The following is a 16179-nucleotide window of genomic DNA, read 5'->3' on the forward strand; positions in this document are numbered from 1 at the left end:
TGTAGACTCTTGATACCAAATATGAATTATGCAGAAAAAATTGATACATTCATTAAAATCTTCCGATTACATATATAGTAGTTCAAAGGAAATTGTTGTTCCTTAAACTTGGAAAATAAAATGACAATTAACTTATCTACAACTATTGGATAAGACTAGAAAAATCTAGGATTCCTAAAATGTAGTCTACATCAAATCCCAAATAAATAGGACTTGACTTATTCAAAATAGAAAATACTAAATAAATTTTAACATTTCCTTTTTAAAAAAATGTAGAAAGTAAAAATAGGTTTAACCAAATTTTTTAAGATCAAAACACATTTTACTTTATTGTTGTTATTTAAATTAGTTAACTATTATAATAATTTATTTAAATTTCTAAATTAAAAAATAAATAATAATAATAATAATAATAACACCTTCTTCACTCGCTATTATGGGTGGCAAAACGGGCCAGCCCGCCCCGCCAATGGCCCGCAAAAAACGGGCCGGGCCGGGCTGGCCCGCCAATGAAAAACGGGCTGAAAATGCTGGCCCGCCTCGCCTAAGGATGGGTTGGCGGGCCAGCCCGCATACCCAAAAAATAATTTGCAAAAAAAATGATAAAAAATGTGTAGAAAATACACAAACAACTGAACCACCGATGAAATCCCAGACATTGCAACAGAATCCAAAGCCAACATAAAAATATCCTAAGATAAAAAAATATTTAAAAAAATCGATATGTAACTCAAAGCAAAACCTAGAAAACATAAAAAACAAAGGAAAGCAAACCATAAATCTGAAAAATCAAAAGAAAAAATAGATCAGAGGTATAGCCAAGCACATCAACACCCACCATACGCTACAGAGACACTAGATCTACGCAACTAACCCCAGAATGAAAATTTTTGAAGAGCACCCACGACACAAAACCGAAAACCAAACAGACCCACGAAAAAGCTTGTTTACTTGTTGGGCCAATCCCTTTACCTGTTGGGCCAGATTTTTTTTTATTTTTATATAAAGCCTATTATTTATACTAAAGACCAATCACTAAATCACCTATGCGGGTTGGCGGGCTGTGACAGGTCAGCCAGCTATTTGGCCCGCCGGGTTGGCGGGTTTGGCGGGGCGGGCTTAGCGGGTTGGCGGGCTGAAATGATAGGCCTGGCTCGCCAAAAATTGGCGGGCCAGCGGGCCGGCCCGCGGGCCACGGCCCATTTTGCCATCCCTACTCGCTATAAAGGACCAGACACCTCTACTCTACTCTAGATCTCAAGGTTTTTGGTAGTTTAATTATTGGGTAGTTTAATTATTGGGTCAGAGTCAAGCATTGTTTCATTGGTCTTTCATCTAATAGGAAAGAAAATCGTAGCATTTAATGCTTGTATTCCGACCGTGCAAATTACTTCATGAGACTTGTTGCTTGTGTGTTTAGGTACAGATGACAAAACTGATGTGAATGTATCAATGAAATCAAGATTCATTCAAAAAGTAAAATAATTATGTAGAACTTATAAGACATTTTTTCTACACGTTTTATAAACTGAAATTTTGTTCTCATATTGACACGTTGAATGAACAATTGAACACTAGTATCGTGGAATGTTTCCACGATTATTTGTAACCATTATGAAGCATTCTCTACAAGCGAATAGTATTAAAATAATTATTAGATGAAACATACAGTTCAATTCAGTGACCTGGTTTATCCGGGTCAATAATCAGAGGACCTACTTCAACATGCAACATAGAAACAGTGCTTCGTTCATCCGAATTTCAGATGCAAAAACCATGGAGCCAGGAACCAAACGAAATTATATTACCCTTGTTGGTCTCAACCCGAAGTGCAGCGTGTTTCAGAAACAGGTTGGCTAAATCTGTAGCATCAAACAAATATATCTATAGGGTGTTCTTGATCATCCACAAGCAACACATGAGACCCTTCTTCTATTATCTTTGCACCAGCCTCATTCGCTCTACTAAGATGTTCACAAGGGCTTACCACAAATCCAACATGAGTCATTTCCCCTGCATCAAGCATCACACTCTGGAAACCTACCAACTGTTTCACAGGACTTCCACTACTCTGTTTTCCAGGTCTCATAAATAGCAATACGGGATGTTTCCCCACCCTGCTTCCATGATTTTGAACTTTCACGCTCACTGAGACCGACATGCTTTGGCAGGTTTCTTCACCCAACTCCGAAATTAGTTTGTACCTTATGGTTTCTGAATTTTCAACCATCAAATAAGTGGATGATTGGTTCAAGTGAAGCTTGTTGTGTGTAACAGAAACGAACTCGTAGGAATACTTTGAGTAGCTTAGGCCATAGCCAAATTCATACACCTTTGGACCCTTGTAAAATCGGTAAGTCCTCCCGGGATAGCCAGTTGAAGGATCTGCTCGCATCCTCATGTCTGTCATTGGTACTTTGATGTAATCTTTTGGGTACCAAGTAATTGGTAGTCTTCCTCCTACATTGTATTCATGCACACATCATTTCAGTTATAAGTGTTTATTGTGAAATTTATCAAGCAGGCCTTAATGCTTACAATATGAAGGACATATATGATATATTGATAAAACACAAAAGAAAATTCATTCACCTGGATTATGGTCACCAAAGATAATCTGTGCAAGTGCAATGCCTCCAAGTTCCCCTGGATAACCAGCCCAGAGGATGCCTCCAATTTTGTGGTTATACTTGGCTGAACTGATATCTACAGGCCCTCCACAAAGGAGCACCAGAATAACTGGTTTCTTAGAAGCTTCGGCAACGCTGTTGATGAGTTCCAGTTGCTTTCCTGGCAAGTCTAGGTGAATGCGATCACGTTCTTCCCTCTCTTCACTTTGATCCAATCCCATAACCAGCACCACATAATCAACTTTTTTGGCAACTTCCACTGCCTGCTCTATTTGAGCCGAAGAACACTTTGGTCCACCATCACAGCCAGGATGATAAACGGCGTTCTTGGCATAGTGCTGAAACCCTTGCAATATTGTGACGTAGTTACAAGGAGGGCCAGCATAGTTTCCAAGAAGAGTCAGCGGAGAAGCATTGGCATTGGGACCTATCACTGCTAAGGAAATGCTGGGGCTTGTTTTGGGAAGTGGGAGAAGTGCTGCAGTGTTTTTTAAGAGAACAATGCCATTTCTTGCAGCTTCAAGAGCCAGATATTGGTGATCTTTGGAACACACATGATTCGGGCCAATCATCCCAAATGGTAGCCTTGTTGGATTTCCATCAAACAGGCCTAGCCTCATTCTAATAGAAAACAGATTGTGAAGGGCACGGTCTATTTCAGACATGGCTAACTTTTTCTGCAACACTGCTGATTTAGCATGATCCGTCAAATAAGAACCACATTCCACATCCATCCCTGCAATTTTGTAAATTACAATAACAATACGTGTAACTACAATTGCCCTCTTCAAAAGTTCTCAGAAAAGACACATAATCCCACTTTCAACCAAAAATTATTCTCCCTCCTTACATGGAGTCTTGGAAACTGGAGTGTACAAGTGCTGTTCAAAATAGCACCAAATTAAGTGCAAACTTAAACACACTCGTGACTTCATTACTTGTACTCTTTTCTTAAACACCGGTTATCGAACCATATTCGGTGAGAGAAAAGGCACACTATTCGTCGTTCACAAGGCCACAGCTTTAGCTCGTTAAAATTTTAAGGAATCCAGCTTCACCCACCAAATGTGAGCCATTATAACAATGAAATTGCCTACATTTCATCAGTTCATCTACTGAAACTTGGATATGGAATTACAGTTTGTTCAAGTTTTCTATAAGGATGGTTGTACTTCAGGGTTTCTTTGGTATATTCACGAGAAAATGATTGATTTCATGAAATCTATAGAAGGCATACTTTATTCTTTTATATCGTTTCTAATATATTTAGAAAAGATTGATATTATTTATCCCCAAAACAATTAGATTTTAAAAGATAAATAATACTGCCTCCTTCTCATAACTATGATATTTTAATGAATAGAAGAAGAAAAAAAAACTATAATATTTTAGCCTTCTATTTTTATCCTAAAACAATCGATGTTTTAGTAATTCAAAATTTAATTATTTTTCTTGATTATGCTTTCTTTAATATCTCATTATCAGGAGTGTAGACATTAAGGATCAAGATGTTAAATGGGGACATTTTAATACAGATGTATTAATATTTTACATTTATTAAATATTATTTAATTTATGCATTAACTTTACACATCATCAATAGTTATGAGAAAGAGGTAGTATTAATTCTCACTCTTTAGAGTGAGATGATAAAATTACTCCTTTTTTATTTTAAATCTACAACTTTACTAATTTTCATATTTTTTTTAAAAAATTCTCAAAGTAATTACTTGCATTGTTTACTCTTTTAAGTTAAAATCTCCTATTTCTCACCAAGTTTAAGCTACTAATACCTTTAGATTAATTATTTTTAATATATTTATATATTATATTATGAATATGTTATTTTGAATGACTTAATATTTTAGTATCTTTTTGCTTAAAAGTGAAACATATCATTATCAGTTTTCTTTATTTAAATTCTTTTAATTTAAATAAATAAATATATATATATATACATATAATTATATTGATTTGCAATTTAAATATTATATCTTTTATATTTGTAAGAGTTTAAAAGTGTTATTATATTTTATTATATTAACCTCCTCCTTCAATTGAGAGGAGTAAAATCTACTAAAAAACTATTTGTTTTTATGAATAATAATTAGTGGCTTAATTAGTGGATGTCAATATTCATTATCAATCATTACCATTTATATGTCCGTTATGTATTATTTCCTTTATTGTGTAATTGTTCAGTTATCACATGTACTTATAAATAGGTTACTCCTCTCCCAAAGAGAATACACCAGTCAGAATCTTTTCTCTATCTCATACTGTCTTATTTATTCTCTCTACTTTTTCTTTCTTTTATAACACGTTATCAGCACGAAAGTCTTTTATCTATTGGTCTTGTAATTACAAGAGAAAGCTGTGAAGATTTTTTTTTCAAGAATGTCATATTTTTCAAGACAAATATTTTAAGAATGGATATTGACCATAGCATCAATATTGAAGATATGTGTCTCGCTGATAGTGCAACGACTCACACAATTCTCAAGAATAATAAATTCTTTTCAAATTTAGTGATGCAAGAAATCAAATTTAGTACCATATCTGGTACTACAAATATAATTGAAGGCTCCGGAAGAGCTAATATATTGTTACCGGGAAGAACGAAGTTGCATATTAAAAATGCATTATATTCTTCTAAGTCTTATAGAAACTTATTAAGTTTCAAGGATATTCGTTTAAATGGGTTTCATATTGAAACAAACAATGAAGGGAATGTAGAATATCTTTATATCACGAAAATCCACTTGAATAAAAAGGAAGTATTGGAAAAATTACCTGCTTTCTCTTATGGACTGTATTGCACGTATGTTAATACAGTTGAAAAAAATATTATTGTAAACCAGAAGTTTACAAATCAAAATAAATTTGAGGTTTGGCATGATCGATTAGGTCATCCTAGGACTATCATGATGCGAAAAATAATTGAAAATTCATGCGGACATTTATTAAAGAGCCGGGAGATTCTTCAATCAAATATTTTTTCATGTACCGCTTGTTCCCAAGGAAAGTTAATAATTAGACCATCATCAGCAAAAATTGGGCATGAATCTATCTTATTTTTAAAACGAATACAAGGTGATATTTGTGGACCAATACACCCCCCATGTGGACCATTTAGATATTTTATGGTTTTAATTGATGCATCAACAAGATTGTCACATGTTTGTTTATTATCAACTCGCAACCAGGCGTTTGCGAGATTATTAGCTCAACTAATTATATTAAGAGCTCATTTTCCTGATTATCCAATTAAGAAAATTTGTTTGGATAATGCTGGTGAATTCACATCTCATGCTTTTAATGAGTATTGTATATCCATTGGAATTGATATTGAACATCCGGTAGCACATGTTCATACACAAAATGGACTTGCAGAATCATTTATCAAACGTTTAAAACTAATTGCAAGACCATTACTCATGACATCAAAACTTCCAATGTCAACTTGGGGGCATGCAATCTTACATGCCGCAATATTAATTCGCATCAGGCCAACAAGTTATCACAAGTTCTCTCCTTTACAGTTGGTTTTTGGTGAGCAACCTAATATTTCTCATTTGAGAATCTTTGGGAGTGTTGTATATGTTCCAATTGCCCCTCCTCAAAGAACCAAAATGGGTCCCCAAAGAAGGTTGAGAATATATGTTGGGAATATATGTTGGGTATGAATCCCCATCTATAATAAAATATCTTGAATCATTAACAGACGATTTATTTATGGCTAGGTTTGCCGATTGCCATTTTAATGAGTTGATTTTCCCAACATTAGGGGGAGAACAAAAATAGTTGGAAAAAGATATTAGTTGGAATGAATTATCACTATCTCATCTTGATCCTCGTACAAAACAATGTGAACTAGAAGTTCAAAAGATAATTCATTTGCAAAATCTAGCCAACTAATTACCAAATGTATTCACAAATCCAAAAAGGGTGACTAAGTCATATGTACCAGCGGCTAATGCTCCAATAAGAGTCAAAGTCCCTGTTGGACAATTTAATACTACAAACGAGTCACAAATACGCCTGAAGCGTGGCAGACCAATTGGTTCCAAGGATAAGAATCTTCGAATAAAAAAAGGAGCTAAAGAGCAAAATGACCAAATTGAGGATGTAAAAACTCAAAAAGATTCCTCTGACATAACTCATATTCCAGTTCCAGAAGAAACTCAGGTACCTGAAACTATTGAAAATGAAGAGATCTCAATAAATTATGTCATGAATGGAATACGATGGAATCGAAACAATGTCAATATTGATGACGTGTTTGCATATAATATAACGCTAAATGAAATAAATGATATTGAGGATTAAGAACCAAAATCCATCAACGATTGTCGACAAAGAAATGATGGCCAAAATGGAAAGATGCAATTGAGGCAGAATTAGACTCGCTTGCTAAGCGAAAAGTTTTTGGACCAGTACTACGTACACCAAAAGGTGTAAAACCAATTGGATACAAATGGGTTTTTGTGCGAAAACGAAATGAAAATGGTGAAATTGTGAGATACAAAGCAAGACTAGTTGCTCAAGGTTTTTCACAAAGACCCGGTATTGATTTTGAAGAGACATATTCACCTGTAGTGGATGCAAACACTTTTTGATATTTAATTAGTTTGGTTGTACATGAAAAACTTAATTTACATCTAATGGATGTAGTTACAACATATTTATATGGCTCTCTTGATGCTGACATTTATATGAAACTCTCAGAAGGATTTAATTTGCCTAACGATGCAATTTCTAGAGAAGATTATTCGATTAAATTAAATAAGTCCCTATATGGGCTAAAGCAATCAGGTCGTATGTGGTATAATCGACTAAGTGAATACTTGTTACAAGAAGGATATAAAAATGATCCAATTTTTTTTTGTTCGTTCCTGGAGTATCCACCGCCGATAGCAGTGACTAATCTCCTCGCTACGTTGGAGGCACCTCAAAGGGTGGGATAGCTAGGCCCAAGATTTAACGCGGCTGCATACACAAGGCAGGATTCGAATTCCTGACCTTGCTTAAGCGTGGATCAACCCCTATCGTTGAACCACAGGCTTGGGGTTAAAAAAATGATCCAATTTGTCCGTGTATATTTATTAAAAGATCTCAAAATGGATTTGCCATAATTGTAGTTTATGTAGATGACATAAACATTATTGGAACTCCTAAAGAGCTTTCAAAAGCAATAGATTGCTTAAAGAAAGAATTTGAAATAAAGGATCTAGGAAGGACAAAGTTTTGTCTAGGATTGCAAGTTGAATACTTAGAAAATGGAATTCTTGTGCATCAAGAAGCTTATATAACAAAGGTGCTTAAAAGGTTTTATATGGACAAATCAGATCCATTGTGCACTCCCATGGTTGTAAGATCTTTAGATGTTAATAAAGATCCATTTAGACCCCAAGAAAAGGATGAAGAAATACTTGGTCCTGAAGTACCATATCTTAGTGCTATAGGAGCACTAATGTACCTTGCTAATTATACACGACCTGATATAACATTTGTTGTTAATTTGTTAGCAAGATATAGTTCTTCACCTACACGAAGACATTGGAATGGAGTTAAACAAATACTTCGTTATCTTAGAGGTACAATGGATATGAGGTTATTATATTCAAATGTTTCCAAACCAGAACTAAATGGTTATGCAGACGCAGGTTATTTGTCAGATCCTCATAATGGTAAATCACAAACAGGATATTTGTTCACAAGTGGTGGTACAGCCATTTCATGACGATCTGTAAAACAAATCATATCAGCCACTTCATCTAATCATGCTGAAATTTTAGCATTACATGAGGCAAGTCGTGAATGTGTTTGGCTAAGATCTGTGATTCAACACATACGGGAAACTTGTGGTTTATCTTCTGGAAAAATGACATCGACAGTTATATATGAAGATAATGTTGCATGTATTGCACAATTGAAAGATGGATACCTAAAGGGAGATAAAACAAAGCATATTCTACCAAAATTCTTTTTTACTCATGATCTTCAAAAGAATGGTGATATAAATGTTCAACAAGTCCGCTCAAGTGACAACCTAGCAGATCTCTTTACAAAGTCACTTCTAAGAAAAGTTTTTGAACAGTTGATACACAAGATTGGACTCCGTCGTCTTAAAGATTGTATGCATGAGGGGGAGAAATAAATATTTATGAATGATGTACTCTTTTTCCTTCACTAGGTTTTTATCCCATAGGGTTTTTCCTAGTAAGGTTTTAACGAGACACATTCTAAATATTGGACATCCAAGGGGGAGTGTTATGAATAATAATTAGTGGCTTAATTAATGGATGCCAATATTTATTATCAATCATTACCATTTATATGTCCGTTATGTATTATTTCCTTTATTGTGTAATTGTTCAGTTACCACATGTACTTATAAATAGGTTACTCCTCTCTTAAAGTGAATACATCAGTCAGAATCTTTTCTCTATCTCATACTGTCTTATTTCTTCTCTCTACTTTTTCTTTCTTTTATAACATTTCTAACAATAATTAGATTTAGGTACTATTTGAACAATTCAACTTTGAATTCAGCACTGTCCAACTCTATAATTTGCATTATAATACTTGATCAATAGAAGAGATGTAATTTCTAAAAGATAATATAGTTTTATCCTTTTCTAGTAAATTAAATGTGTGGGACGGGTTTAATCAATAGTTCTTTTGCATAGGTACAATATACGTTTTGTTTATTTGGGGTTGGTCTAAAGCAAACAACAGGGGCTAAAGAAACCCAGGCCCATATAGAGGAACAACAGGTTACTCAAGAAACAGGTTCCGTCCCAATTTTTATTAACCTGTAAGGGGATGGAACACGGAAAGCCCGATGTTTGGTTAAAAAACTTTGGAATGAAGTCCAATAATGACTTGGACTTTCTTCATTTGGACTTTTTTTAGTTTAGCACATCATATGTATATATATATTTTTTAATACGAGTACACCTCCTTTTTTAAAAAAATAAATAAATATTATTAATTTCTTTTATTGTCTATTTTTTAATTTTACATTTCCAACATTCAATTTAGCACTTTTTTATTTCTATACACCTCTTCTTCTTTCATTTTTAATTTTCACATATATCTCCTTATTTTCTCTCATTCTCCACCTATTTCAATAGGTAGTTTTAATTTATTCAATTTTCACAAGTTTTCTTTCTCATTCCCTTTTAGTTTTTACATTGTTACCCTTTACTTTTCTTCTTTCAATTTTCACACGCACTCGAGACGTAGAATTAGTGCGCGATAGTGTTATAGACGTGTGCGGCTTCCTTAACAGTGTCGAAAGTGTCGAGTCAGATGCACTTTTTTCTTTGAGCACTTCCTTCCCTTCAATAGTTCCAAAAGGAACAACACTTTTGTTTTGAAAAATACATTACCGAAACATTAACTTTACTGTTCCAGAAAATATTTTCCGAAATAGTGAAACTAGTGTTCGGAAAAGTATTTTTCGGAATTGTTTTTTTACATACTTCCAAGAATTACTTTTCAATACTAAATTTACTATTTTAGAATTTTTTTTTGAAATTATGTAAAACAACACACTTTCAAAAAGTACTTTCTAAAATAGTAAAATTTATATTTTAAAAGTACTTTATAAAAATATGTTGTTTTACATAATTCTGAAAATTTGTTTTCGAAACCATAAATTAGTATTCTGGAAAGTAATTTTCAAAATTATTATTTTTACATATTTTCATAAAAGTACTTTTTGGAACAATAATTTCACAATTCTGAAAAATACTTTCTGAAATACTAAAACTAATGTTCAAAAAAGTATTTTCTAGAAAACTAAGTTAATGTTAAGATTTCTAAAAGTGTGAAAAGGAAGAAAATATTTGAAGAAAAAGTTATGTATCCGACTCAACACCTTCAAAAGAAATATATTAAAAATAAGGAGAAAATATTAAATTTAACGTTGTGGGAGATGTAACATTAAAAATTAAAAATTAAAAAAATTAAGAATATTTTTTTAAAAAAAATTAAAAATAGGAAAAGATGTGTAGTTAAAAAGGATGTATATATCATTATCCTTTTAGTTTTTAGTGTTTACAAGTGTAAATAATTTAATCTGTAAAGTAAGTGTCATTATTGAAACTAGAAAGAAGAAAGGTGGGTGTGGCACCCATGTGAGTGAAAGAAAGAAAGTCTTCTTGCGGGGCTCACATCACGGATGCAGGAATATCAAGAGAAATAATGATATATGGACAAAGATGAGCTATGGTACCTTCATAAACCTGACCTTTGTATTCTAAATAATTTCCTTAGATGATATTTTTTATTACTTACCATTTCTTATTTTGTGCCGAAGCACTTAATAAAGCACGGATTAAAATGGGTGAAATTAAATAGCATTACTTGAATGCAACGGCAAGTCTATGCGAAAATTAAAGATGATAAAAAGAGTTGTATTTACCAAAGCTTTATAATGCATGATTATTTAACGATTCACCGTAAATACTAGTTTGAGTCATTATTACCGAGATAATGGTCTACTTCATATATACTTCATATATATCGTGTAACATATATAATTATAGACACATAAGAATCATGGTATACACTTTTGTGTACCAGTTAAAGCGTTACGTTGGTAATGTTCATTCTGGTATATATCGTATTGGGTAAACTTAAAAGGGGAAAGAGAAATCACTTTAAATTTTATTAATTTACTACAAGATGATTTTATTGAAAAATATCGAAGTTAGAGTATTTATTTCACTCTGGACTGCGTTTTTCTACCAAGAGTTTTGCCTAATGCTTCGGAAGTATTCACTTTTGACATATGTCTACTCAGACTGAGATCTTTGGAGATGGTTCCATACTCCAATTTCCATACTTTTTATAAGTTTTTTAGTACTTTCTATCTCAAAAAGTTTTCACTACTCTAGTGTATTTAATCGCTCTATCTCTCTTATATATTTTAGTTTCTTTTTTAATAATATTCATTATATAATTAAATAACTTATTTTTCTTAGTTTTGTGCTATATTTTAGTATTTTTATTTTGAATTTTTGTATTTTTATAGTATATATATATGTATTAGTTTTTCAATTCTATATTTTTTAAGTTCTCTTCTTTCTTTTAATATTTTTATAGCTTTATTACAATATTCAATTTTTAATCTTTGTAATTACGATATACTTTTTATAGTATAAATATAATTAAGTTATTCATTTTATTTTTTTTGGATTATTGGCTTTTATATATTCTGGTGTTTGTGAATGTTTGATGTTGAAATATGAAGTTTTTTTATGCAATTCATATGATTCTTTGATTTCTATTTGCTCTGGTTCTTCCATAAAATGTTTTATTATTTTTATTTTTATTATTTTTTCTTTCCCTTGGAAATGGTAATGAGCATTAGCTATTTTTGCCATGTCACTGTAATATCTATTATAAGTAAAAAATATATATATATATATATATTTTTATTCTTAAATATAAATAAATTTAATTGATTTTGCATCATTTAGTGATATTTTTTTATTAAAAAAAATATCTCTTCTTTAAGTAGGAAAATTTAATGAAATAATCAATTTTCTTAATATACATAAAATCAATAATTTATTATGTATATGGAGAAAAGACATACCAGCTCGAAGCACATCAGCAACAGCATCCTCTGCTGATTTTGCATAGCCTTGCTGGTCATGAATGATCCCCACTGCACCACAATCCGACGTAATGTAGCCATGGAAATCCCACTGTTTTCTAGCGGTTTTAGTCAAGAGATCGAAATCCGCACAGTTGGGAACCCCGTTCACGCGGTTGTAAGCGCACATTATCCCACTGGCCCGCCCTTGCTGCACGCAACTCTCAAACGGAGGCTGATATGTATCCGCCAGGTCTTGCAAAGATACCTGAAAGAGTGGAGAAGGATAAAGCAATATTGTATGAGAGGATGAGATGGAATTGAGAAGAAATAATAGTAATTAGCTAGTTAGGTACACCGTACGCGAGCATCGAAGCGAAAGCGATCCACGCCTTTCCAATTATCCAAATCATAAGCGGTGAAATGCTTGCAGCAGGCGGAGGCTTGGAGGTGGCCTCGCAGTTTGCCTCCTTGGAAGGAATCTCCTTGGAGGCCTCGGACGTAGGAGACGGCGTAGCGAGAGGTGAGGAGAGGGTCTTCGCCGGCTGTCTCCTGGCCCCTGCCCCATCTTGGATCCCTAAAGAGGTTAATGTTGGGGGCCCAAAAGGTCAGGCCCATGCTCTGCCCCGCATTGTAGATGCCCCTCGCTTCCACGCCGATGGCGTCACCGATTTCGTACCAGAGGCGGGAGTCGAAGGAGGCTGCGGTGAGGATCACCTGGGGGAAGCTCGTGGCGGAGGTGACGGTGCCGTTGAAGCGGACGCCGCGGCCCACGCTTCCGACGCCGTGGAGGGCCTCGCTCCACCACTGGTAGGCGGGGATGGCGAGGCGGGGGATGGGAGGGGCGGTGTTGACGAGCTGAGAGAGTTTCTCGGCGAGGGTGAGTCGGGAGAGGAGGTCGTTGGTTCGTTGGGGAATGGGGAGCTTGGGGTTGCAGAAGGGGTAGGATCTGGAGGAAGGGTTGGACCAGTCGCATGCGAAAGGAGGCTCTGCAGTGACATGGAGGACGACTGTCACCCAAAAGATGCTCGCAATCGCAAAGCTCAAGGCTGCTGGGACTGGGACACCCATCTTTTGGAGCCAAAACTTTATCGCCATACTACAATTATTGTTTCTCACCACCATTTTATTTTAGACAAAGTTTACTGCACCCTCACTTTTCAAAGGGACGTGGACCAATAATTTAAAGACATTTCATTTAAGTGTGTCATATCAAGTTAAATTTGAAATTATAAAATTTTGCTATTAAGTCCTTTTTATTTCAAGATGAAGTTTAAGTGGTCTATCATGTACTATGAATCTTTACCATTAAATGCATCTAATCTAATAGCTTATTATATACACTAATTTTTTTGAATTTTTTTATTAAAAAAAATAATTTACCCAAAAAAATTCTATTTACGCAACTTCAACACTTTGGTTTTCAGGTTCAGAACGAGCCGTTCCATATGAAAAAACAACACATGAAGAATAGACAAAAACGGCCCGTTCCAAATCTAGAACGGTCCGTTCCAGATTCAGAAATAAGACATGTCCAGTTAAACCAGAACGGATCGTTCTGAAATCAGAACGGCCCGTTCCAGATTCAAAAATAAGACATGTCCAGTTAAACCAGAACGGGCCATTCTAAAATCGGAACAACCCGTTCCAGATTCAGAAATAAGACATTTCTAGTTAAAACCCTAGGCCCACCATACCCATTGGCCTCACTAAGCTCTGAAGCAATTAAAAGCCCAAAGGCCTATGAAGCCCAAAATTAGGCTCAATAAGCTTAAAACCCAAAAAAGTCTTATACTAAGAAGAACCCTAGGCCACCAAACCCATTGGGCTCACTAAGTTCTGAAGCAATCAAAAGTTCAAAGGCCCATAAAGCCCAAAATTAGGCCCAATAAGCTTAAAACCCAAAAAAGTCTTATACTAAGGTCCATAATACAAGACCAAACAATATAAACTCCTATATTACCAAATATACTACCCATTAGGCTCACTACGCTCTGAAGCAATCAAAAGCCCAAAGGCCCATTAAGCCCAAAATTAGGCCCAATAAGTTTAAAACCCAAAAAGTCTTATACTAAGGAGAACCCTAAGCCCACCAAACCCATTGGGCTCACTAAGCTCTGAAGCAATCAAAAGCCCAAAGGCTCATGAAGCCCAAAATTAGGCCCAATAAACTTAAAACCCAAAAAGTCTTATACTAAGGCCCATAATACAAGACCAAACAATATAAAATCCTATACTACCAAATATATGAGAAAGGTGGTCATCCATGTAAAGTCCAAGTAAAGAGAATCCTAGGCCCACCAAACCCATTGGACTCATTAAGCTCTGAAGCAATCAAAAGGCCAAAGGCTCATGAAGCCCAAATTTAGGCCCAATAAGTTTAAAACTCAAAAAGTCTTACACTAAGGCCCATAATACAAGACCAAACAATATAAACTCCTATATTACCAAATATACTATCCATTGGGCTCACTAAGCTCTGAAGCAATAAAAAACCCAAAGGCCCATGAAGCCCAAAATTAGGCCCAATAAGCTTAAAACCCAAAAAGTCTTATACTAAGGCCCATAATACAAGACCAAACAATATAAACTCTTATATTACCAAATATACTACCCATTGGGCTCACTAAGTTTTGAAGCAATCAAAAGCCCAAAGGCCCATGAAACCCAAAATTAGGCACAATAAAGCTTAAAACCCAAAAAGTCTTATAGTAAAGAGAATCCTAGGCCCACCAAACCCATTGGGCTCACTAAGCTTTGAAGCAATCAAAAGCCCAAAGGCCCATGAAGCCCAAAATTAGGCTCAATAAACTTAAAACCCAAAAAGTCTTATACTAAGGCCCATAATAAAAGACCAAACAATATAAACTCCTATACTACCAAATATATGAGAATGGTGGTCATTCATGTAAAGTCCAAGTAAAGAGAACCCTAGGCCCACCAAACCCATTGGGCTCACCAATCTCTGAAGCAATCAAAAGCCCAAAGGCCCATGAAGCCCAAAATTAGGCGCAATAAGCTTAAAACCCAAAAGGTCTTATACTAAGGAGAACCCTAGGCCCACCAAACCCATTGGGCTCACTAAGCTTTGAAGTAATCAAAAGCTCAAAGGCCCATGAAGCCCAAAATTAGGCCCAATAAGTTTAAAACCCAAAAAGTCTTATACTAAGGCCCATAATACAAGACCAAACAATATAAACTCCTATACTACCAAATATATGAGAAAGGTGGTCATCCATGTAAAGCCCAATTAAAGAGAACCTTAGGCTCACCAAACCCATTGGGCTCATTAAGCTTTGAAGCAATCAAAAGCCCAAAGACCCATGAAGCCCAAAACTAGGCCCAATAAACTTAAAACCCAAAAAGTCTTATACTAAGACCCATAATACAATACTAAACACAATATAAACTCCTATACTACCAAATATATGAGAAAGGGTGTCAAGATGTATCTACTTATCTAGATGTATCTACTTGTCAATGCTTCATCAATTAATAAATACACAGTTAAATGTGTTTAGGGTTTAAGATTTAGGATTTATGTTGATTTGTGATAATAGTCGTAACATAGAAAATAGATGGAATTGGCCATGTACCATTGCATGTATTCTTGTGTGTGAAACAATGGACCTTGCATTGGATGACCCATCTATGTGTGCTCACGTTTATTTCCATATGTTGACCTATCTGTCCAGAATGGCCCGTTCTAGTTTAACTGGTCATGTGTTTTTTTGAATCTGGAACGGGCCGTTTTGAAATCGGAACGGGTCGTTCTGATTTCGGAATGGGCCGTTCTGATTCATTCGTCATGTGTTATTTTTTCGTCCGGAACGGCTCGTTTTGATCTATTTTTCATGTGTTATTATTTCATCGGGAACGGGTCGTTCTTGTTTCAGAAACGGCCCGTCCCGCTAGTCAATAGTTGTTTCATCAATG

At 34.8% G+C, this 16179-nt stretch overlaps 1 protein-coding gene across 1 annotated transcript; it reads right to left on the reverse strand.

The window, feature by feature from the left end:
- Positions 1-1441: 1441 nt before the first annotated feature.
- LOC109810775 (Glycosyl hydrolase family protein) lies at positions 1442-13368 on the reverse strand. Its single transcript, XM_020374330.3, has 4 exons — positions 12607-13368; positions 12244-12511; positions 2593-3366; positions 1442-2460 (listed from the first exon to the last, which is right to left on the reverse strand). Exons 1-4 carry the CDS (start codon positions 13366-13368, stop codon positions 1871-1873), a joined length of 2394 nt encoding a protein of 797 aa, XP_020229919.3. The 3' UTR covers positions 1442-1870.
- Between the last annotated feature and the right edge of the window lie 2811 nt (positions 13369-16179).

The sequence above is a fragment of the Cajanus cajan genome, chromosome 6, assembly GCF_000230855.2.
Source record: "Cajanus cajan strain Asha chromosome 6, NIPB_CcT2T_4, whole genome shotgun sequence".
NCBI lineage: Eukaryota > Viridiplantae > Streptophyta > Magnoliopsida > Fabales > Fabaceae > Cajanus > Cajanus cajan.